Source organism: Pagrus major, chromosome 15 (assembly GCF_040436345.1).
Source record: "Pagrus major chromosome 15, Pma_NU_1.0".
Lineage (NCBI taxonomy): Eukaryota > Metazoa > Chordata > Actinopteri > Spariformes > Sparidae > Pagrus > Pagrus major.
The window spans coordinates 15,457,102-15,481,921 of NC_133229.1; the positions used below are offsets into that span (position 1 = coordinate 15,457,102).

The 24,820-nt window shown below is 41.5% G+C and overlaps 2 protein-coding genes across 3 annotated transcripts; one reads left to right on the forward strand and one right to left on the reverse strand.

Annotated features, from left to right (window-relative positions):
• The first annotated feature begins 130 nt into the window (after positions 1–130).
• Positions 131–8,724, forward strand: mcmbp (minichromosome maintenance complex binding protein). The gene is made up of 16 exons (XM_073481820.1): positions 131–294; positions 1,680–1,771; positions 1,857–1,997; positions 2,129–2,170; positions 2,262–2,351; positions 2,486–2,621; positions 2,784–2,929; positions 3,692–3,789; positions 3,871–4,043; positions 5,511–5,634; positions 5,722–5,839; positions 5,936–6,101; positions 6,230–6,363; positions 7,060–7,227; positions 7,435–7,523; positions 7,756–8,724. The coding sequence occupies exons 1-16, from the start codon at positions 237–239 to the stop codon at positions 7,880–7,882; spliced, it is 1,902 nt and encodes a 633-aa protein (XP_073337921.1). The 5' UTR covers positions 131–236; the 3' UTR covers positions 7,883–8,724.
• A 94-nt stretch (positions 8,725–8,818) lies between these two features.
• On the reverse strand, positions 8,819–23,772 carry inpp5f (inositol polyphosphate-5-phosphatase F). 2 transcript variants are annotated; one of them, XM_073481819.1, is made up of 20 exons: positions 23,324–23,772; positions 21,577–21,657; positions 20,935–21,071; positions 20,116–20,244; positions 19,758–19,925; positions 19,595–19,651; positions 18,326–18,524; positions 17,902–18,081; positions 17,479–17,546; positions 16,536–16,660; positions 16,353–16,430; positions 15,804–15,924; positions 15,029–15,157; positions 14,653–14,770; positions 14,352–14,550; positions 14,193–14,264; positions 14,034–14,107; positions 13,720–13,848; positions 13,537–13,624; positions 8,819–13,371 (listed from the first exon to the last, which is right to left on the reverse strand). In XM_073481819.1, the coding sequence occupies exons 1-20, from the start codon at positions 23,418–23,420 to the stop codon at positions 12,210–12,212; spliced, it is 3,411 nt and encodes a 1,136-aa protein (XP_073337920.1). In that variant the 5' UTR covers positions 23,421–23,772; the 3' UTR covers positions 8,819–12,209. The 2 variants fall into 2 exon arrangements, with proteins under 2 accessions (XP_073337920.1, XP_073337919.1); XM_073481818.1 differs by having other exon boundaries at positions 19,758–19,943.
• Between the last annotated feature and the right edge of the window lie 1,048 nt (positions 23,773–24,820).

The window sequence follows — 24,820 nt, forward strand, 5'->3', positions numbered from 1 at the left end:
GGTGCTCTAAAAATGTGTAGTAATTGAGCCAGCGCGATAGCTCCGCCAGACTCCTCCGTGCTCCGGTCGGTCCCTGTCCACAAAACAAACGAACTAACGCTCCCTGACTTGTGACGCAAGTTTCCCGCCCTCACTTCTACAATCCCCGTGTGTGCGAAAGTTGACAAAATAGTGTTTTCGCTGAGATTTTACTTCGATATATTTTATATTCGTCAGGCGTTTGTCAGCGACCAAGGATGCCTTCCACTCACGACTGGATTAACAACCCTCTCGATGTTGTTGAAGGGATGTTTGGTAAGAGAGAGACACCGGAACTTCGCTCCCTGACAGCTATCGTTAACGCGTGAACCTAGCTAGGTAGCTGTATGGCTAACTAGCTAAACCATGCTAACTACCTCGCTTATCACATGTACATTAGTTGTGCCTTTGTTGTGCTTCAGAGTTGGCGAGAAATAACGTGTCTGCGTCTTGAAATTGCCAACGCTGCTTTGTTGCCGCCTGTACCCACACCACTGATCACTTTTAAACACAAGAAGAGGAAGTGCCGGGTTTGCAGTTTGATCTGAAAACTTGGGTGCACACTGAGAATAACAAGATGAGGCGTTCACGGGTCTTTTAAAGTGTCCTAAAGTCTTCTAAAATGCACATTACTTCACCAAATACACTCACTTGGCTCGGATATAGGTTTATTTAGCAGCTATGTTGTAAACATAGCATCAGAAGTTGTGAATTTCTGTACCGTTTCTTTGTCTAGACATGAATGATTATCAGTCCAGCTCCTTTTATCCACCACTGGAGAGAGCTGGTACTTGACACTGACCATTATTTACAGTGAAACACACTTTGTTCCATCCACAGAAGCAAGAAATACAGTACAGTACTTCAGGATTAAACACACATGCTTAAATAAAAGTCATCAATGTGATTTTTAAAAAAATCACTTATACAAATACAAACAACTTTATTTTTTACATTATAGTTAAATCTGGTGCTAATTTGACAGTCGTAGGAAGAAAAATAACAATAATACCCAATTGTAAGTGCAAAAAATACTGGCCAACTGATATTAATGTAGCTGTTAAGATGCATTTAAATTAAATGTAAATGTTAAATTGTTTGAACTTCCTCATACAACCACAGTTACACACAATTGTTTTGTTTTTTGTTTGTGGTAGGGAGGCTAATTTTAAGCAATTTCTCTAATCAATAGTTGGCTGCCTTAACAATCAAATATTGGTTAATTGTTAGCAGTATATTAATGGTTTTTCCATTAAAAAACTCTTTGCAGGCTACATTAGGAATGAAAAGAACAGATAAAATAAACACCAAGTTGCTTGAACAATAAACGATTAACATACCAGTATTTTGGATGTTATTTTGATATATCTGATAAGCAAGTATTTGTAACTTGTAACAAGATACTTTTTGATTTATTTGTGCGTATGCTGATCATCTGTTAATACATTTTTAAACAGTTTATTAATGGCAATTTAACGATCAATGGTCAAACATTAACATCCCTAGTTTATTCTATGCTTGCTCTGTCATCATTTTTATCAAATGTGTTCTAGCTAAATGTAACCACAGTTTATTGGTAATCTAATCCCTGGTATTCTCAGAAATTCAGAGTATTTATTTTCTGTTACTTTCAATAATAAATGCTCTTAATGATATTTTAGCTGCCTCCCAGAGCAATCCAAAATCTGGATGGGAGGCGAAAGTGGTTGGATTCTTCAAAGATCGCCTGAAAGAGAAGGACGCTCATACCTGGGTAAAGTAATACCTGTAAACATCAGTGTCACAGCTGGCTTCAGCACACTCACCTGTAAATGACAACCGCCTTTATTTTGGTGCAGGTGCCATCTTTGAACGATGTCCCTCTGCACTACCTGAAGCCCAACAGTCTGGTGAAGTTTCGTTGCCTAATCCAAGACATGTTCGATCCAGAGTTCTACATGGGAGTGTATGAGACAGTGGATGCATCTACAAACGCCAAAGTAAGAGCTTCCTTGTTCTCTAGTGTGCATGTGTTTGCATAAGTACATCCCTGTCATATATACAGTGCATGTCTTTTGCATGTGATGAAGTGTTTTATTATCAACTTATTTGACTGTCTGAATATCCCCAGGTGTTGCGATGTGGGAGGTACAAAGATGTGACAGAATGTGGGGTAAGTCCGCCTCTGCTGAATCACTCAAGAAATCAATGAAAACCTTGTCTCAGCTTCAGCTTTGCTAATAGCGATGTGTGTTTATCACCAGGTGGACTTTAACTCCAGAAACACTGTGACTGCAGAGAGACAGACTTTCTACTGCGTGCCAATCCCTGGAGAAAACCCCTGGGTGAAAGAGATATCCTCATCTTGTCCAGATTATGTCATACCTACCTCAGAGCCAGGATTTTATTATGTGTTCTTTCCTGCAGAGCAGCTTGTGTTGAAGTGTTTGTGAATGCTGCTCCCTAGTTTTCCTTAATTCTGTCACACAGCTATGCTGGCTGTAGCCAAGCAAGAGTGGTTCCTTCCACCTCCTACGCGCCGACCAGACAGAAACGCAGCTACGAGGAAGACGACATGGACGACATGGACACGCAGCCACAGAAGCAGAGGGAGCCTCATGCTGGTATAAACTGCTGTTTAACTGAAGATGGTCAAATGTGTGGGTGAATGCAAAACAGAAGCATCGTCCATTCAGTGTATTTTGGGAAGGATGGGAGGTAATATATAAATGTAAATACAAGTGTGTTTTTTTTGCCATGAATGCAAACTGCATCTCTCGCTGCAGCTTCTCAAGGTCACACAGAACAGCATGGCAATGGTGACTGTAAGCGGCAGGAGACAGAAGCTCCTTCCAGCCAGACGGCATCTACCTCCCATCTCGACCTCAACTTCCCCCTACCGGGAGAGAAGGGCCCCTCCTGCCTAGTCAAGGTGCATTTTGTCTCTAATAAGGGTGTAACGGTTCATTTATTCGTCTCAAACTCTAATGATACGGATGTCACGGTTCAGTGCATTCAGTCATTTGAAGAGAGACAGTATAAGCATTCTGATCCACATGCCAAACAGTAAGTTTTCTGACCGCCATTTAACAACAAAAGACACTGACTGACTGACTGACTATACATTACGGCAAGTCCAAATGAGACACAGGAGCTAGAGGACCGCGTACTTCTTTCAAATCTGCTATCTTGGAAAATTTAGAGAGCAAGTGGTGGATCAGACCAGGATGGTGGATCGGCATCTTTCAACAGTTGTGTGCAAGTACAAACATGTTGAACACATTGACATGTGTTAGACAGAGCAAACAAAAAAAGGTCTCAACAACAAGATGAGAGAGTGACAAGGCCAAAGATACTGAAGCAAACAGCATTTACATCACATCATTAATTTTTAATCTCCCGGCATAAAAAGAGTGTTTATTTACAGCTTAATGTACTACAGGCTGTACCAACTGTCTCAGGTGGAAATGGGTGGATGAAAAGAAACCTTGGCTTATGCATTTCTGTGACTGTTTAACAGTTGATTTTGGCACTGTATCGCCTCATTTCATTGCCGTAACCTGGATTGTTAACAGCTTTCAGTGGATGATTTATCTCATGTCAAGCATTCGTTCTAAGGGGTGATTTCAGATATGAAACAACCATTATCAGCAGACTTAATGAACGGAAGCTAAAAGGTTCATGTTGTTGGCAGGTGTACGAGGACTGGGACAGCTTCAAACTGAATGACACACTGGAGGTCTTCGGGATCCTCTCTGTCAGTCCTGCTCTCAGCGCCCTGGCCGACGAGAAGTAAGACACGTTTCAGGACAGAATTCCCCTCTGGTGGTGATCTGCATGTTTTTGGTTCTCATTCTTGGCGTTTCCTCACAGAGACGCCTCCTTGTCCCTCCTGGACCCCACAGAGTCCATGGAGACGGCAGAGGAGCAGAGAGTGCACAGCCCGCCGGCCTCGCTCGTTCCTCGCCTCCACATGCTCTACGCCAGGCCGCTGCCACACAACAACCCCCTGCTGCCGTCCGCCACCTTGGAGGACAACAGTGCCTGTAAGGACAAACAGAATATAAGTGCTGCCTCATAACCTAATGTGTCGTCTTCTTTTTCCACTGTGTAATCACGTCAGTTTACAGTTTTTGAAGCGAAGGCTATTGCTATAGTACCAATTGGTGCTGATGTTGTCCAAACCTGACCGATCACGCGGTCAGTTGAGATGCTGTAAATTATTGTATTATTGGGCACAAAATTCTGCATCACACTTATTTTCACATAGATATAGATGAGCCCAGCCACAGTTTGCATAATGTGCTGCTAAATAAGACCTGACGCTGGCTTGTTTTGACACCTGTTGTCACTTTTGGAACTGCAAGTGTGTGTTAATCCCTCAGCGGGAAGTAAATGTTAGTTTAACAGCCTGATGTTGTCCGCCCAGATAACAGATCAATGTTTAAATGTGTCATGGAAGATCGAATGTGGGCGATTTTTGGTAAAACTGTTCAGACTCATTTGACTCAATTTATTTCTGTAAACAATAATGAAAAAAAAAAAACAGGACTACATGATGAATATTATCAGTAGTTGCAAATCCTCAGAAAATGCCCCCACACAGTGTTCCTGTACTTGAGTTTACACATGATGCCTAATGAATCCAGCAGCACTGCTACAAAAGTTGAGAAAATATCAACTCAGTCAAAAGCCATTGAAAACCTTTACATTGAGTAGGGATACAATGATTTACCAGACATCAGTATCAGCCAATATTCAATCTTATTGACAACTTTCGACAAATGAGATGACATCCCCGGATAACAGTGGCCGATGTTTAACTGTTGCGTCTCATCAATTTTGCTCTGGTGCGTTCATGAGCTACTGGTTCATGACATCTCTGCATCAGTTTGTAAGGTTTACGTAAAAAATATTTTAAAAAAACACTTTAAAAAAATACTGTAGAAATCAGTTTTTCAAATTTTCCACAAACTGCCAACACAGATACAACATTGTACCAATGGTGTTGTACTGTTGGCTAACAAATATAAACAAAACAATCATTTTGTACCTGACAAACATTTTAAAATCATAAATGATGGTGCATAAATGACGCACCATCATAATAATGTTTTTAAGGAAAAGAGATACTTTCATTCTAAACCTTTCTACAAGGTCTGTAGATGTATTATTTTTGAAAAATGCTTTGTCAACAGAAAATGTTATCAAAATATCAGAAAAGTAATACATAATTCAGAAAATCCATCATTAATTTAATTTATCAAGCAAAAATGCAAACATTAGCCAGCTCCTGCAATTTTTGAACATTAACCTCAGTTAGTCACATTATCATGTCGCCCTACAGCTATGTGGGGAAGCAGAAAAATGAGGCCTTTATGTCAAAATTAATTTGTAAAGCTTTCAAACAAGAGGAATAATGTAGCAAATGTTTTCCACTGTAAGTCTTACAAAGCACACTTGCCTGCAGCAGCTGCAGGGACTTGTTTTAACTCTTTGTCCCTCTTCTTCAGTTTTATCTTCAACCCTGAGTGAGATGGCCTCCGTCAGGGCGGAGCTGCTCACATACTTAACTCACGTCCTTCTGGGAGATGCCCTGGCCGCTGAATACCTCATTCTGCATCTCATTTCAAGCGTGTACGTTAAGTTCAACCTGCAACTGCTTTCTTTGTGGTAAAGCCGAAGGAGCATCTTCATCTCACTGTGTGGCTGATTTTCTTGTAGATACGCTAGACGGGATGTTCTCCCACTTGGAAAGTTCGCCATGAACCTGAGTGGTTGTCCTGCTGCCGCCTCATACACTCAACACTTCTACCAGATCATCCAGCAGCTCGTGCCTTCTGTGAGTGAACTTTGTCACTCTGAGCAACAACCATTATTTTATGTATTTATGCTTGAAATTAAAAAACACTGAAAGTTTCCCTCACCCCCCCTGCAGTCGTACTATTTGGGCATGAGCCTCCAGAACATGAACCAGATGCGGTTTGTGCCCAAGAAGGACTACGTGGCCAATCGGCTAGTGAGCGGAGCCCTGCAGCTGGCCAGAAACACTTCCCTCTTCCTGGATGAAACCCATCTGGAGCAGGGACAGCTGGACACAACAGGTGAGGGGACGAAACACTGCAAGGATAAATGAAGCGGGTAATGTACAGCCTGCAGACACTGTTAGTATGATGTGACTGAGCTAATGCTAACCAGGCCGGATCTTCTTCTGTGTGTGTTGGTTGTGTAGGTGTGCGTAACGTCACGGCCCTGGGGAACCTGATCTCGTGGCAGAAGGTTGATTATGACTTTAACTACCACCAGATGGAATTCCCCTGCAATATTAACGTGCTCATCGCGTCAGAGGGCCGCTCGCTGTTGCCGGTGAGGACAAAGAGGGATGAGGCGTGCAACTGCAGGGCCAAAAACTCTCCCTTACTCACCACTGATCCGCTCCTGACACACACCTCCAACCCACCCTCCCCGGCATGGCCAGGGAGGGTTCAGATTTCCTTCAGCCTCTCATGAGACCGAGCCAGGTCTGACGCTTGAGGTTGTTTCCAGCCAGTGTCACTCTGTCATCTCAGCTGCCATTGGTTGGCCGCAGCAACCGCTCCGGCCGGCAGCTACTGCCCTGGTCTCACTCTGTTGTGAACAGCCCGAGGAATGTGCTGTGTGCTATTCCTGTGTGTTGCTCTAATGGGTTGCCATGGCGGCAGCTGTGTGCCACAGGAACAATCCTGGGAGAGGCGTCAGGCTCAGCCATCTCTTAGTCCTGCAGTGAAGGGCAGCGTGCTGTAAACAACTGCCAGGGTTGATTAGAAGTCAGGAGTACATGTCTGTGTTTACACTGCACAACTATCTGCTGATGAGCAGCTGGAGGGTGAAGCTGATCAGAAGGCTTCAGTCCTGTCCATGAAGTTTTGAGAATATGCCAAACTTGGTATGCACACAGCAGGCAGGGCCTACTTTTGCATAGCAACACCTGTGGGAAAAAAACCTATACATGCATACAGCTTTTCTATGTACAGTTCTTTCCTGGCACTGTGTCAATATTTCTCTCTCTCTGTACCTCCACAGTCAGACTGTCGAATACACCTACAGTCTCAGGTCAGCCCACCCCAAATGGAGGAGTATCTCAGCAACATCCACTTGCATCCACAGTCTTCGTCACAGCTGAACAAGTTCAGAATCTACCTGAGTGTGGCTCGCCAGCTCGACTACAGTATCTCTGATGAAATGACAAAGGTGAGAGGTGCTGTCTTCTTCTGTGGCTGAGTTTCACACAAATGAATGAGTGAAAGGGGGCGAGAACCCTTTTTTTTATAAAAACATTTGTAGGTTGTTATTTCATGCACCCAACAGGCCTTTGTGTGTGTGTTTGATTTGAAGACTGTTATCATTGTTGTGCATTCTTGTCCTTAAACTGCTTTCTCTTTTTTCTGGCATCCTCAGTCAGTCGAGGATGACTTTGTCGATATGAGAAAGGATGACCCCCAGAGCGTTTCGGCCGAGGACCTCCACAGGATGCTCGTTGTGGCGAGGTGGGCTGTGACCCAGTTTATATAATCTCCTTTACTCTGCGCTACTTTCCTGCTTTCTACTCTTTTAACGGTCGAAGTGTTAAATACACACAACAATAAGTCATTATGACCAACAATGAAAAATGCCAGATATGCTAAGAATGAGAAATGTTATTGCAGTATTTGGAGTAATCATTTCCTCAAGCTGAGATGTGTTTGAGTGGGATGTGTCTGACTGTGACTCTGTCGGCAGGTTGCTGTCTCTGAGCCTGGGACGGACCTCTCTCACCAGAGACAGCTGGCTCCGAGCCAAACACATTGACATGCTGCGGAGGAGCCGGATGGAGCAGCACCAGTGTGTCAATGGCAACGAGCCGTGATCAGAGAGTCAAATGAGATGACTCTTGTTTTTTCTTTTTGATACTGAAAAAAGTTTGTAATAAAGATGTTTTTCATATGCCGGAAATAGTTCATGTTGTGTTCAACGTTTATTTTTTATCGTGCCGATTTGGATATATTTTCACTTCATGGACTAACAGGATTAAGAAGTTGTAGTTTGTACAAAGTGTATAATTACTGTCATTTATCCTTTATTTCACAGCCTGTTGTGGGGTTTATGGTGGTGTTGCTGCAGACCAAACTTTCTATGTTTATGAAAAAGGTTTTAATTGTTTAACCTCAAAATATGTAAATACATTAAAGGTCCCATATTATTAATTAACTCATTTCAGGGTTAAGACTTTTATGTGTTCAACTATTTTTCTCATACTGTCTATAATGCAGTGCCTCTATTCATCCTCTGTCTCATGCTTCATTTTAATGCCAGTCTCTTTAAGGCCCCCACTCCTTAAAACGCCCAGTCTGCTCTGATTGGTCAGCTCTCACAGGCCTGAGCACGCAGCACCCATCATGTTTCTGCCTCAGCTCTGCTGGTGTTTTTACAACCACAGCTGTACTGAGGGCAGTAACTTTTCAGTCATGACAACAATCCTAACGTACGATTTTCTGTGGACTGAGCATTTTGACACACAGTATTTATGTAGCACCAAGATCTGCTTTATAATTAAAAGACATGAAAATCTCACTTTCTACAATATGGGACCTTTAATGAGGTCTGGAGGAGTATTCTCTCTCGAGTCAGTACACATTAAGCCAGTTACCAGCGTATATAAAGCACAAACTGTTCCTGTGAATGGATTTGACAATAAACCTCATGCAGCAATCGTTCACTCATATACTTTTTATTCCAATGGAATATCTTCCTAAACAAAAAGTGTACAGTGCACTTTGTTATCAAGTAACACACCCAAAGAGGATAAGAATAAATAGGATACTTTAATATACAATACAATCTCAGTACACCGTGGAAAACAATGACAACAGTCAGTTGGTAAAGAGGAGAGAAATGACCACAGACATCTGGATGGAATGGTTCTAATGCTAGAAAATGTGCTTAAACAGTGCAAATCAAATGCTTTAAGACCTCTTTTCACATGATAGTTTGTTATGGTCTGGGGTTCTTATTGGAGGGGAGGACAACCACAGACAACAAATGAAGAGGTGGTTGCAAAAGCACTTGGTGTAAACAAAAGGAAAAGAGAAAAATCTCACCCAGCAAATATAGGATCAAATATAACTGCCGGCTTTTGCATATAAAAACCAGACACCAACACTCTAGCATTGTGGTCTATCAGGAATGTTGAGGATTACTGTTCCTTGTAGCTTAATGTAGCCAGTTAAGGACAGAATATGTTTCTGCTCTGCTTGAGAACTGCTCCAGTGTTTGCAATCCTGAAGGAAAAGTTTCTAAAAACACCTTTTACCCCCTGCATTTAAAACTTTGCATTACAGCTATTACCTTAAAGCTTTGGCAGCACCACACACTATCAGCAGGTTCAATAACTATATAATGTAGCACCCACGAAGCAGCCCACTGTCTCACTTAACACAGTTAAAGTCATAAAATATACAAGGATCCCACATTGTATCTGCTGGTGAGCGAGCGTAATGCAGAAAACAGGCAAATGTAACACAAAAATATGAAATGTGTGATGGTTTATCTTGGGATATTTCAGCTCCAGGCAAACAAGTTTATTATTATTAATAATCATAAATAGACAAAACATACACAGCAGAGGGATAAAGTGGCGATGGTTCATTATTTTTTCTGTAGGACTATCAAGCTAATGCTCACACCAAAATCAAAACAAAATATTTTTCCTCTTGACTGGAGTTTTGGAGATATCATCGGCATAGATGTCTGATTCTCTCTAATATAATGGAACTAGATGGCACTCGGCTTATGGTGCTCAAAACATCAAAAACAGACATTTGAAAAGCCCAACAGCATTGTTTCCACTCTTTCCAGAATTCATGACCTTTCATGGAAAAATATGTATGTTTCGATTTTGGGGTGAACTGTCCCTTTAATAGGTGACAAAAGAGGCAAAACCTCACTTCTTGAGGTTAACGTAAAGCAATACTAATTCATAGCACAAATATAACTAGAGCTCTAAGGCGAGCACTCCTAAATACCAGCAGCAGCAGGGATGCTCTCACACACAAACTCACACATAACAGTACATACACACAGCCAACTCACAACACCTGCTCATTTCCATGGAGAATGTATGTGCCAGTAGAGGAAACATCCCAAGATAAAGCATGATGATATACAGTAACCCTGAACATGATTGTTTGTACAGTACACCAAATGTAACATGTTAGAATGGACTTAAAAAGGTAGATTTTGCCATAAATACCTGATATACATAATCCCACTTCAATTCCCTGTTAAGGCAAATATGCTTTCAGTTTGGGGAGTGCATAAAGCGTCAGTGTTTCTTATAACTGGGTGGGTGCAATTGCATATATACCTACTATATGCTACTCTCCTGTCTTTGTCAAACATGCAACGTCAACGTACAACGCCGGCCGGGGACTCCGTTCGTACAAACCCTCATATTAATTAGTACAACCATTAGCAGAATAGTTATTTCAATACATATATCTATCAAAAACAACTCTAACCAGTAGTTTTCTGGTTATTCATGGTTAGCAATGTCCGTACTGGGCCTTCTTTTCAAAATATAATGCTCAAACCTCTTTGAACAAGCTGCCACCCTGCCATCAATACAAAAAGCTGAAGGGAAGGCTCTACTCAGGGAACAGATAAACATACAATACTCACTGTACATATCAACAACCAGGATACTCTTACTAAGGTCTTGTGTAGTCATTATTTCTATAACAGTATATCTTCTAAGTTACACTTGACAACATGGATATTACAGAGATATTACTACGTACAGTATGTCGTCTAGTTTCTGACAGCTATACAAAGGGTAATAGTTAACATTGAACTGTCCTTTGGGAATCACTCACAAAAGATATTTGGTTGGATTCTACAACAACTGTTACAAATTGAGGGTCATTACGAGGTCTATGTCACAAAATGTGCAGGATGACATACAGTACATGATAAAGTCAGAGTTGGTCTTTCGACATGCAGCTCATGTTTACCTGCCTTGTCATTATCAGTTGTTACCGTTAACCTCACATGCAAGCGCTGTGGCTTAAAGAACGTTTCCTTTTTCACGTAGGATAGTGACATGTTTACATGCACAAAATATATGCTGCATACCACTCTGGAAGTAGACAAGTTTAAAACTTAATACCTTTTTATGTCTTAGTTATGTCTTAATGTGACCAATATGAGAATATCATCGAAATATGATAAGAAAACAGTACTTAACAGAACTATTTAACAGTGGCAGTATTTCTGGAGTGATTTAGGATTTGGACGTACAAACTTTTCAATCATATGTTCTCACTGACACGAGAATTACTCAAATATTCAATACTCAAACATTTCCTATATATCATTTTTATACTCAGCCTAGGGACAAAGTAGGGCTGTACAAATTATTCGAAATATGATCAAAATTGCAATATGGCTAAGGCCAATATCCAAATCACAAGAGGCTGCAGTTTCTTCATAAAGGTTTGTTGTTTGTATGTTTCTGTTTGTAAAAAGTATTGTGCTGCAGAGATTCCCTTGCCTATAAATCGTGCTCTCCAGATGTGAGAAAACAGGATTGTTTTGAATAGACCCCCAAAAAAGTCACATAGTCATGATTTTGTTTGATTTTTCAGTGAAAATTAAAAAAATTGTGATGCAAAAGTTATCATTCCCACTAATCATGAATCATTTTGCAGTCGTAAAAACTGTCAAAATAATTGCGGTATGATTTTTTTGGATATATCGTGCAGCCCTAGTACTAAGAACTGGTATTCTGAGACATACATATCAGAAATGTCATGGTATCGCCATTATTGATATTTTCATAGAGAAGGAATATACTGATGAAAATGTATTATTAAACCATAAAAGAAAGAATCAGTGTACAAAGGCTAGATGGAAAAGAGACATAAGCTTAACGTCCGTTATATAAAAAAACTGGACCAGACAATCAGTGCTCTTTAAGAGGGAATCCACAATTATGTGCATGTAAACATGGTCACTGTCATGTCGGGATTTAAAATGTATTTCTGAGTTCTGTACAAGAGTAATCTTTAACACGGGGAGAAATTTAGGAGCGCATTTCTTGGCCGAGTAGTGATGCTATATGCAAGCTTTTGCTACTGCTACCACACAGGAAGTTTCTACACGACGCACGACTACAAAATCCTGCTACAAGGTAAGCACTAGATCTGAATGATCCTGGTCTGGCACTGTGTAAACATTGCCTTCAGCTCGCTCTCTTGGGCTTCATTGACAGCATCTGGCTCTGGGCTCTTCTGTACCTTTGCCACGGCAAAGTTGATGCCCTGGGTGAGTCCAGCCTGCGTGAGGCTGGCCACTTGGACCATGGAGCTCTTGATCTTGGCAAAGGGGGACACCACTCGGCTACCGTTGCTGTCGGCAGGCGAGGGGCCGAGGCTGCCCTCCAACTGTGAACCCAGACTCCTCTGAGAGCCTCCTGAAGCCGCAGAGCTCGGCTTCTGGACGGCGAGGAGGTTGGAACTGGAGGTAGTGGAATCGACGTCTAGCTGGGATGGCCTGGGGAGCTGGGGCTCCTCCTGCCGATGCTGCGGCTCGGAGCTTGGCTGCTTGTCCGTGTCTGCTGGGGTTTTATTCTGCACAGGCAACACAGGGTTGAGAAGGGGGGCAGCAGCTGGTGGCTGCTCTCCAAACACCTCAACAGGTTTGGTTTGTGCATCCTGGACAAACTGGTGGCAGTAGGCATCGATGGGAGTACCAAAGTCAATCAGGATGGCTTCTTCAGCCACCGAGGCAGCCCCTGGGGACTTGTCATCACTGACTTGAGAAGGGCTTTCCTGCTTCCCGTCACAGCCAGTAACCCGGATAACAGAGGGGATATTGAGCTCCACGCTACCAATAGACTGGGAGCGACTGCCCAGTCGTGGGTTTGATGCTACAATGCCGCAGCTGGGCAGCACATAGTCCACGTTCTCTAAAGAACCAGAGCATGGGTGCTCTGGGTCAGAATTATAGGAGTCAGAGTCGGAGGAGATGTCAGAGTGCTCATCACCGATATCTTTCAGGGCTCCGCCAGGGTTGTTGTCTGATGTCTCCAAGCTACTGTCTGACTTCCACAGGTTGACATGCATAGTTGGCTTTAGGAAATTGACTTTTACATCAGGCTTAGAGAAGGTGCCAAGCTTCCCGAGGGGCTTGAAGGGGCCGATGTTCACATTTGTCTTGGTCTGTTTCACCTTCTGATTGAGAGAGGAGAACTTGTTGAGGAGGAAACTTTTGCCCTGCGCCAAACCCGAGCTACCCTGTCCCTGGTCAGCAGGTTTGTTCTGGATGCCCATTATATCCTCATGAGGTTTACTCTGCCGCCTGGAACACACATACAAACAGCGTAAGTATGTTTCCAATGGCTCTTGTCATTAAGAGTTGACATTCCGCTCTGATGACTGCAAATGTTCATCTTCATTACATTCAAAAATGTGAAAAAGAGACATTTATAAAGACTGATCATCTTAATGACAAAGTAGTACTTACCTCTCCAGCTTCTTTTCAACAACAAGCAGGTCCAGCCCTGTGGCCTGTTTAGTTATGCGAAGCATCTCAGCTATGCATTGTAACGTGTCTGAAATATAGCACAATGTCAGTCTCAACCTGTATATGCAGAGTTTATGATCTAAAAAGTTTCCTTTTCTTGCCGATTAAAGAATAACATCCTACCTTTTCCATCATCCTCAGGGTTTCGTGTTGCTGCTCTCAGCGTGTGGAAGTATCCACTCGTCTCCTCATTCCTGTAATGCAAACGCATGCAGCAGAACTTTGGCTTCCCAAACAGAGTCGGCTCCGGACCTGCAAACGAAAAAACACAACTTGCAACTTCCATTTTCAGTGATGTGCTTTCCTTGCATGAATCATAATCCGCGGAGATATTGCTAAAAGGTTACTGAGAAACTGTGAAATACACTTTTGGGAAGTGTTGGGTGACTCAGTGAGCACCAGAAACCCTCACTTCTGCTTTGAGTCTAACTGCTTACCGATCTCTATCTTTTCCAAACCCTCCAAATTGAGCCGCTGGTATTGGTTGACTTTATCTGCTTCTTCATCGTAGCTGCAAGAAAATAAATACAAACATTAGTCAATCTGTGAGAACATTTTTTAAAGAAAGCTGTTGGTGAATTTAAAGTCAGACTTACTAAGCAATGTAATAGGCTTTGTCGGACAAAAGAAGCAGCACATCCACGTCTTTGTTGTTTGCATCAATGAGGCTGGTGGTTAAATAAGAGAACGGTATCATGACAAGGGAACTTCAGAAACTACTGATAACTAATCAGACAGGGCAGCTAGCCACTAACCTCATGTCACAGTTGATGAGGGCCCACCCTCCATGAAACTTCTCGTCATCAGGCAGTAAAAGCTGCATGTATGTCTGCAGCAGGAGGCTGACCTGCTCCTGCGCTCCTCTCTGGCTCTCTTTCTCCTTCTCTTCATGCTCCTTCTCCTTACTGAAGATGGAGTAAAGGTCCTCCGTCACTGGCAGGCCCATCATTAGGTCTGCAGGATTGAGAGGAGTCAATCACTGAACAATTTTGGGACCTCATCGGTACAGATTCATACAGATAGAAGCTCTAACATGCGGCTTGTTTTTTTCCATACCAATGACTGCTTGTCTGTAAGCATCCCTGAAGCGGTTCAGATAGTAGCGGTTGGCCGAATTCACACCATCCTTCATCACACCAGCCAGTTTCCTTTCTCCCGTCCTGGTGAAATCTCCCTAAAACAGATCAAGCCTTGTTTAATACACATTTTGACTAACCTTCAAATTGTGAATCTCTGTAATTTCAGTCCATTTTTGTCATTCTAATGTGTTTAATCTACTGCAACACTTCATTGATTCCTTGAGTCCTTCTGTTTGAGAAAGCTTATGCCTTAAAGCTTCAACTATCTACTGACTGTGCCAAAACAAGCTGACACACTACTGTTTATATAAGCAAACGCTGACACTGATGTAAAGGAAAGATAATGACGTTACCTTGAGCGCTGCTGTGCCTGCGTATTGTCTGCTGATGGTGTCTCCGTTGTTGGCCCACATGATCTGATAAATCCTGTAGCACTTGAGAGGCAGAGGCTGCTCGGGAGGCATCACACCCAGTTTCTTCAGCTGCAGGAAGAAAAGAGACATTTTTGTCCATGGTTGTGCTGTTAAAACTCTGAGTAGAGTGAGATGTCTCTCTTTCTGTTTGCACTGCATCAGCAAGAAAGGTCAGCTTATAATATCTACTTCTATAAGCAGCAAAATAACACTTTTTATTATTGAATGTAATCCAAGATGAATATGGTGAGGTAAGCTGAAAAGAGCTGGGTCTATAAACTATGGCTGTGTTGGTGCACACTACAGATCTGTTCTGATATCTTTGCTGTTAAGTTCTGTAGGAACATGAAATTTACGATTTATGTGTGAGCTAAAGAGTAAATATACGCAGATGTCAGTAATCTGTTGTAAACTAACAGAGATATGGATTCATGTTGCCGAGTGCATCTGTTGATTCACAATACATCTTTAGCAAAGCACTTTGTAGTCACAGTTTTGTAAGCAGTCATACAAAATAAGTCAGTGATGTTTTTGAGGACTTATTCTATATTATAGATATTGGTGTAATTGATAAAATATATTGTGTTTTAAACAGTCTACAAGGTCGCTCGTACAGGAATTAGCGAAGACATTTAGAAAGAAGCACTTACATAATACCCAACGTTATGTATTAGGGGGAATTTATGTTCATTTATTTGCCTGGGACACATCTCACCTGTTGCTCCATCACCACCCGAGCAACAGCAGCCTGGACCACGTTGGTCCTGTCGAGACAGTCCATACAGTTGACTCTGAAGATACCCTCCTGCTTGCAGATGACTCCGGCCTGATCCACCCTGACAGAGGAAGGTACATTCATCATAAGATGCATTCATAGGATAAATAATCTTTAAACAAAACCTATTTTGCTTTGTTTTCTCCTTTCCTTCAGTGATTTTTTATTTTCTTGTGCATGTAAAAGATCTTGAGCTAAAACAGAGCGTTTCAGACGGAGAGGGACTACAGTGCTGCAGCACTGAACAGTATGAGAAAACTGGTGCGTTGTGAACATGTAAACCTATTCTAGTAGTAACCCAAAATAAAATTATGAACCTGAAAATGCGTATATCTCCTTTAATGGCAAATACAAACAGGATTACTAACACACGCTATAGCTATTAGTGGCTGATTGTTGTTTTCTGTAAACAACAAATCATGACATAATGAAGATTAGCAAAGGTTCATGTTAGCAAGCATAATGACGAATTACTGACATGACACTTACCAAGCCCACTTCATGTCTGTGATGATGTCAGAGATCGCATCTGTCAGTATTTGCACATTCTCAAACTTCATACCTCGGCTGAGAAACAGGATATAAGAAGCATAAAGGGGAAGTAAATGAATACATTCATTCACACATACATTCTTGAACAAGTTTCACTGGTGAGGAAAGTGTTTCTCTTACCAGTGCTCATGGAAGTCAAATGAAACGTATGTAAGTTTTGGGTTGTTGTAAAGAAGGACTTGCTTCAGATACGCGTCGCCAATTATCTTCTCTCGTCCACCTTGATCGACCAAGTTAATGATGACCTGACAAAACAATAAAAAGCTGCCATTAGCCTTTTGTCTAACAATTATGCCCCTCTGAGTCATTCCTGTTGAAACACACTTAGATGAATACATATTGAAGGACGGAGAATTAAATTCTGACTTTTAAAGGCACTTTGTCACCCAGATAAGGTTGGCTAAGTCCATTTTCCAATTTTTACCCCTACTCCTCATTTTCGAGTGACTTCCTGCCACTCAGAGGAGAATCATAAGGGGAAGTGGTTGAATTCTCCCCCTAAGAAATAGGACAACCCTTCAAGATTACAATTTAAAGTTAGCTAACTGGCTAGTTAGCTAGCAAGATCAGCAAACTAGTAGTGGTTTGTTTTTGCTTGTTATAAAGATAAGGACTATAAAACATTGAAACGCCCTACCCCTCTATTCCAACAAAAATCAGTACACCCTTCCCCTAGGCGTTAACAATCAAAATGGAGGGTGAGGGCAAAGTGGTAGGGGCAAGGGGTGCTTCGAGGAGGATTGGGGCTAAGTTTGAGTTCGCAATCTTTAAGTTTCGCTTTTCAAAAGCATAAATAATATCACACCAGCATCATCTTTCTTTCTGCATCTCAACAGAAACTATTTTCTTAACCCAATCGGAAAATGTTACCAAATCGAGTCTGGCTCACATGCTAGCACCTCAGTCAGAACATTCAAACTATATGCAGCCACAGATACAGACAGAATAACCACAGTGGTAACACATTTTAAATAACAATCCTAACACCAGACTGATGCATGCAAGTAGTCAATAACTATGCTAAGCACATACCCAAGCATACACTCTGGCAAAGCAAACCCACCTGCGTATTATAGAGTTTAAGCTGTTCTTCAAAGTGAGCAGAAAAGTAAGACATGGTCTCCTTCTCTCCTGAAACATAAGAAATAATATGCACATATATGAGTTCCATATAAGTGAATCTGGTCAAAGACATCAAGAAATATATTTTTGCAAGCATTTGTGCAGTTTCCAAGAGGATAAGTTTGGATTCACCTGATCAAGATTCCTCACAAAATAGTACATTTATAGCCACTGTCCAATGACTGACAAATTACATTTGATCAATATCTAAGACATATCTAAAACACACTGGAGAGATGTTTAAAACCCAAAGAGAACACCAGTATTGAATGAAATGTCTTTTTTAAGGCCCACTATGATCAAACAAAGCCTCTGATGAACCACCATGATAATAGTGTGTGCGAGATAATGTTGTTTTACTGACCTTTCTCTAAGCGTGGCCGGGGATTGTAGCGGTACCCAGCCTGGCTCCAGAAGACAGGCACAGAGCCACGAGTCTGCACAAAGGACAGAGTGTGGCTGTGCACGTGGATCAACTGCTCTGTCTCCACATAGTTCGCCACATGGCCATCAGTATCCACTCCCCTGCGTTTGTACCGCATCCCTTTTGGGCAAGGAGAGTGCATCAACACTATTCAGATTATTTATATCACAGATCATGCTTCACTGGAAGAGAACAAAAAATAAATTGTCTACCAAGTTATTCAAAGCCTTTTGAGAAAGAAACCCTATTAAGTTGTGAGGTAAAAAACTGTCCTAATTACTCAACATAACCTATTTAATCAGGATATATCAGAGTTGAGGCATGACCTTTTTCTAGGCGATGCTGACAGTAATTATAGCTCTACCTGCACGGTGACGGCTACGTCTGGAGATCAGGGCCACAGTGAAGCGGGGATGGATGTCATCAACACAGGTGACCTCCTGCGGTGGGGTCTCAGGGCTGCTCCTCTCCTCATCAGATGTCTCATTGTAGTTCACCACCAATTCCTCCACCTGAACAAAGCCCTGGATGATTGGTACCACCCAGAAGTCCACCTCTGGCACCTAGAGCATTAAAAAAGGGACAAGAAGATTAAGCTGCTGTTTGCCAGGTTGATAAGTAAGTACAGAAGCCAAAATGGGCGTGCTTGCAATTGATTTTTTTTTTTTTTTATGCAGTTATCTCCAGATCGTGAGCTAAGTATTTTGTTATCTCGGGTAACAAAGCCAAAGAGAAAACAAGGGCAAATTTCTCAAGATAAAGAGCTAATTTATCACAAGAAAATGACTATAACATTTACAAAAGTGGACCATGAAATACACACACTGCTCTGTGGAAATTTCAAAGCAAACCATATGAACTTTTGCCATTTGTTGTTAGAATGTTTTTCCCTAATGATTCGATATGAGGGTATTTACAGTATGGCTATTTATTGTGAGGGATTACATACAGATGTCAACTTAAAGCAGATGTGTTACTATCTAGTAGGCTACAACCACCAACCATTGACATAGAGAAACTGGAAAGGAAACTACCCACACTGCTGGGTGTTTGAATTGTATTATTAGGTATGTATATAAATAAGTAAAACTGTCTGATGCATTGATCAATGATGGGTACTCCTTGATCTGACATTGTCATCTTAAAATCATTTGCTGCAATTGTCAAGATGCCATCTACGTAACTGTCATGGCACCGCTGATCTCTGATGAACAGGGTTGAGATAACGGGTTGATTATCTGATTATGTCGAGATGACAAAGCTCTTTTTTTCAAGATAATGAAATAATTAACCTGTGATCTCGAGATCACCGCGTTAAAAAAATAATACTTGCAAGTACGGCTTTACATCCACCATAAATCCAACAGGACTAATCTTTCATAGCTCAGAGCCGTTGCCTCCTCTATTCACTGAGTATTTCCATACTCTTCTGATAAAGCTCTGGTAGTTATCAGCACATTCAACTGTCACACTATTACAGCAGGACAAGCTACGCTATTTGGGCTGACAGTTGTACAGAAAAACACTGATTGTGTCAGTGATTGTCAAAGAATCAAATCTTGAGACAAAGGGCATTTCAATTCTAAAATGACAGAAAGCAAACAATAACCAGCGCCATCCAAAAATGATTTACCTGAAGGTCAATAAGGTCTTGGATCATGTGCTTATTCCAGAAGAAACGGTCATCCACCTGTCAGAAAGAATTAAAATTATCATCAATCATATGTATTGTTTCTTCATTTAAAAAAGGTTTTTAAAAAAATGAGGCAACGTGTGAGATGTGTCTATCTCCAAACCTGTTTCCACAGTGGTAAACTGGACTTTTCCGAGTCTCCCTGTCGCTGCACGCTGTGTGTCAGGTCGTAGGTCATGCTGTAATAGAAGGAGTCCGAGTCCATGAATATCTTGTATAGCTCATCCAGCAGCCGCCTCTCCAGACGTTCCTTCTCTTTGTTTTCCTTGACCTGGAAGGCAGGGGAATACTGGATTGGGTGGGTGGATAGAAAAGAGCATTAAGCTGACAAAGCAAAGAAAGCAAAACCCTATAAGAACTTCAAAGCCTTTGAAAGTGCGAAAGACAGGTAAAGTAGAAAGTGTTGGTTTGAGGATGATATAATGCAGGTTTTTTTATGAAGTGTATGATGATAAAAATACCTTTTTCTTGATAGGCACAGCCACATTTGATTTGATCTGGCTGAAAGTTTTCATCAAGAACTTTGAATCATCAGGAGACGGGGCCAGTTTCTCTGGTTTGTCGATTCCAAAGTGATGCTTCTTGCAAAGCTGCAAAAGAGGATCCCCTATCAAATTTATCCAATTTTATCTTATAAACATTATAGCTATATTTATGACAGAAAATTAATTGAATTTCTCAAAACAACAAATTAACAAAAAGGTCATTACTACCCACTACAAAAAGCCAAAAAGGATACAGTAGTTTATACGGTTCTCATTTTCCTAAACTAACACAGCAAACAATCTAACAGCTACGTTCTTCTACCGGATTTCTAGGGCACAAAAGGGTTGGATTGATCATTCTGCAGTACAAGGAAATGCACAACAAGACGGGGTCTAAAAACCTATCCAGGAACGATCAACCTTGTCTGGATTTACTCACTTGAAAATATTCTGTCTCACCGTCCATGAAGCTCCCCTGAAACACTGAAATCTTAGCAATATTCAACTTCCTTTGTGATCAATTACAGTGATTTTACATCTGCACTCAATTTTAACTCCAAATGTGTGGGAGAAAGTGAAACTGATCTTAAAAAAAACTAATTTTGCACCGCTGTCAGCTCATCAGAGATGAATTATATGCTTATGCATACATACATACACGGTATCCTTAGATGCATAAAAAAAAACAATTCTCACAAGCACTGTTATGCTGATTGTCAGGGAGGCTGAAGGCAGTAATTAAAACCCATGAACACTGCTTCTCCTATCTCATTACAGTATGAGTAGTATACACACCTCCAGCTCGAGCTCCTGAGGCTCTTCATCAGACAGAGGAATGACAGCTATCTTGGTGATCTTATAGACTTTATGGTCGCCTGGTAAAATGCCCACGAGTGCTTTCTGGCGGATTAATACGAGGCCGAGAGGAAGATCTGCCAAGGAGAGAGAGAAGACGGGGGAGTTGCGTCATGGGTGCAGAATTCGTCACATTCTTTAAGGTGTGAAGGAAGCAGCTGCACACCAGCCATTAACTGCAGATTTTATAAGACGGCAACACAAGACATCTGGTAAATAAATATATAAACCATTTTAATCTGAATCTGAATTACTTAAATAATATGATTCTCATATTTTCTTGTGAAAGGTACAACTTCCTAACCTGATAACATAGTGGCATCATCACATTTATCATCAATTTGAATGATCACCACCAGCTCACTCCTCTTCATAACTACACACACTTCAAAGTACTTTTACACAATTTTTCTCACACCTTTCCTTGTGAGTAAGAAACATACTAGGCACTGAATGATCTGGTAACTCAAGTGTCTGGTGCACACAGATGGAAAATACTGGCAAGAGTGTGTGTGCTCTGTGCAAAAAGGAAAAAAAACAACCTGCTGTGGTGAAATGTTTATATGTTTGTTCTCCACTTACCTGTGTGAAGCTGTATCTTGCCAATAACACCTTCTACCAAACCCAAACACACTGGATTCCAGGCTAAAAGCAGGTCGGTCGCTGAAATAAAAATATAGAAATAAAACATAAAAACAATGATGAAGCAATTCAGCTCAGCATGATATTCTTTAGGCCAGATAAGCAGGCAGGATCAAACATAACATGCAAGTACAGAGTCAAAACAGCTGATCATAATTATCTCGATTCACAATTATCCCGATTGTGAAAATTCACCTCGATCAACTTATCTTGTGTGTTTTTTATCGAGATCTGCAATAAAATCTTTAATCATCCCATCACTAGTTTTTAATACCCAGTAAAACACTCTTAACCTCAAAGAATGAAGACTTAAATGTAATAACAACCCATAGATAGAGGGATGTCAGTAGATTGTATGCTTCATGTTGGTCATTCTTCATGCACATTAGCATGAAAGGGGCAGCTATTACATAGTTTGAGGTCAGTTACAGTCCACAAACTTGGTGACTAAAAGGAAAACTGGAATGCTTATCATTGGTGACGGATTAAACGACACAGTGGAGAAAATTGGAAAAATGTGAAGGGTGTGGCTAAGGGTGGAGAAAATCAACTGAAGGCAGCCTCAGACAATAACTCTTCCTGTTCCACCAGCCGGAGAATTGCATGCACACAGGAACGGGCTGTGAGGCCCCCACAGGAAAGGTCTTGCAGGAAAGAAATACATAATACTAACAGATATAATACCAAAACTCCACTCAGAATATCACGGAAATACTTCACTGTGTGCTTGAGAGAGCAGTGGAAACCCAGTGAGGAGTGGAAACCCTTTTTCCAATTAAATAATGAAACAGTAGTGCAACTAAAAACCTGTTCAGGATGGCTGCACAGCCACACGACTTCGCCTGACACAGCCACACAGTCTTCTTGTGACTCTAACGAAAGTTTTCATTGAGTTCAGGACCTCTTTCACTTCAGCTGAGAAAAGGTGATTGTGAGGTATTTCCTCTAATACAAAAGCGAGCCCATTTTTTTTTGTGTCACAGCTATGAGCCGCAGCAGCACCGCTCACTTCTGCAATGTGACCAAGGTGTAATGCCAAGAGCTGCTTTCACACTTCAGTGACACTTAACATGCTGGTTTGAGCCTGTATTTATTGTGCCTTCATGTTCTTATACATGAGAATGGTATTATAGCTTTCTAATGACTCACCATGCAGTATTAGTATAGTACGATAAGCTGTCATAAGTCAAGCACCACACATGAAAGCTAAAATCCCGTTATTTTAACCTTCTTACAGTCCTGTAGTGGGTCTGTTTCCTTTAAAGGAGAACTTAAGGGTCAGATTTACCCTTTAATGTTTCACACAAGGAGCAAAGCAATAACTTTGGAGTCTGTTTGGGGTGTTGGCACGAAAGCTAGGACGATGGTTTCAAGACTTGGCAGATTAAACAACCCCCAAGCTTTTTTTTTAGCCAAGTAACTTGTTTTGTGTAAGGTAGCAGGATGATTCAGACCGATTACATGATTACAAGAAGGTTTATTTTAGAGATGAACGTGTAAGAGATTAGACTAGTTAACCCGCTGAGGTGTTTTTACATAACAATATCAGTAAAATACTGTCAGCCAACTCCAGACAGACCTTGAAATACACACATATTATTTAACTCTGATATCTACAAATGTGAAATATCAGTTTCAGGTAAATGGCCGGCTGTAGCAGCAGGGAAAGCTGTCATCCAGTACGTACCAGGTCTGACGGTCATGGTCCCGTCTTTTCGGCTGCACCACAGAGCACGGTCCCCACTCTGAAGAATATACTCGTCTTTGGCTTGGAACAGCTCCATTTTGTCCCTTCACGTTACACAAAAGTAGGTAACTAGCTGGCTTAGCAGCCAGGTACAGGTAATTATCAACTTCCACGTCTTGGAGGTGAACTGTAGCTAACCAGACAGCCACCGGCTAGCCACGGTTAGCTCGTCCCCCCCTCCCCAACAGGCTGGTGTGCTACAGCAGCTAGCTACCTAGCGAGCTAGCAGCGGCAGCAGCAGCAGCTGGATGCGTGTCGGATTTGTTTATTCCGCCTCTACGCATACTGATAACCAAATTCCCTTTTGTACAGGAGAAGCATCCCGTCCCGCAGCCATGCCGGAGAGATTAAACGCAAATACACGTGAATAAGCGCGAAGGTGTCCCAGCTGCTGCTGTGTGGCGTTCAAGATGTATCCGACAGTTTCCTGCTCCAAACAATGACACGTGACCTGTGCCGTCATCACCGGTGTACAGGTAACGTTGCTGTAACCTACGGAAAAACTACTCACACCACTCACTACATGATTACAGGAAATAATAACTTTATGTTTAATCATTCATATGATGTTATTCCATTTTAAGAAAACCATATGTTAATAACTGGACTCCCCATTCAAAGTAGAAATGTGCCATAATGTGACTTTATGTATGCCAATGCCTTTATTTTTAATTCATTTATTTATTATATATTTAATTTAATCTTGTGGAGGGATGTTTTTTTTTTAAATAAGGAGATTGTCCATCAAACATAAGCAATTAAAGTCTCTATTCTGATGTTACACAATAGCGTCATTCGTATATAAAAAGCACATAACACACCACTTACACGCATTTTGAATTGTCCCCACCCATCTAGGAATAAGGGAGCAGAAATGCTCTCAGTTATGACTCAGTGAGCTCTGAGGGGAAAGGCAGGGAGCAGCTGACCTCAGACTGTTAATCTACCATCAAAAACTCTTCAGTGGAAAACTAAGCCACACTTAAACACACTACAAGGAGCTTTTAACTGGATATGAAACAGTTCCAGTTCATACTGATCACTCTATGACCTACATAAGAAAATGAGATCATTACCAAGAAGACTGGCTATTTAAATGCCTGAAAACTATTCTTTTATGGCAGAGTGCTTAGGATGGGTTGAGGAGTCTCAGCCTGAGGAGAGATGTTGCTCCGTAGTCTGGAGGTACGGCACTAAAACAAAGTGTACCTGTCATACCCGCATCATCTTTAGTCCAAAGGGGCCACCAGAATAAACAAAAAATGAAGTGTAGTAGCTTGTTGACAGTTTAAGGCTGGGTCAGTGACACATCTACAAATCCAAAGCTGGAGCACACACATACTCATACATTATTAAAATATGGATTCTTTGGCAGGGAGTAAATGCAGCGGTGCTTTGATTCAGTGGGGCAGCCATTTCCAAACTTAAGAATGACAC

Bases quoted from the DNA above. Each gene is read 5' to 3' on its own strand.
- inpp5f (XM_073481818.1), bottom strand. From the start codon at position 23,420: ATGGAGCTGTTCCAAGCCAAAGACGAGTATATTCTTCAGAGTGGGGAC. The intron at 16,661-17,478 runs GTGGGTTTGCTT...TTGTTTTGTCAG, and splicing joins TTAAACTCTATAATACGCAG to GTCATCATTAACTTGGTCGA. The intron at 13,372-13,536 runs GTAAGTACTACT...TGTGTGTTCCAG, and splicing joins GTTGAAAAGAAGCTGGAGAG to GCGGCAGAGTAAACCTCATG.
- mcmbp (XM_073481820.1), top strand. From the start codon at position 237: ATGCCTTCCACTCACGACTGGATTAACAACCCTCTCGATGTTGTTGAA. The intron at 5,840-5,935 runs GTGAGTGAACTT...CCCCCCCTGCAG, and splicing joins TCCAGCAGCTCGTGCCTTCT to TCGTACTATTTGGGCATGAG. The intron at 7,524-7,755 runs GTGGGCTGTGAC...CTCTGTCGGCAG, and splicing joins AGGATGCTCGTTGTGGCGAG to GTTGCTGTCTCTGAGCCTGG.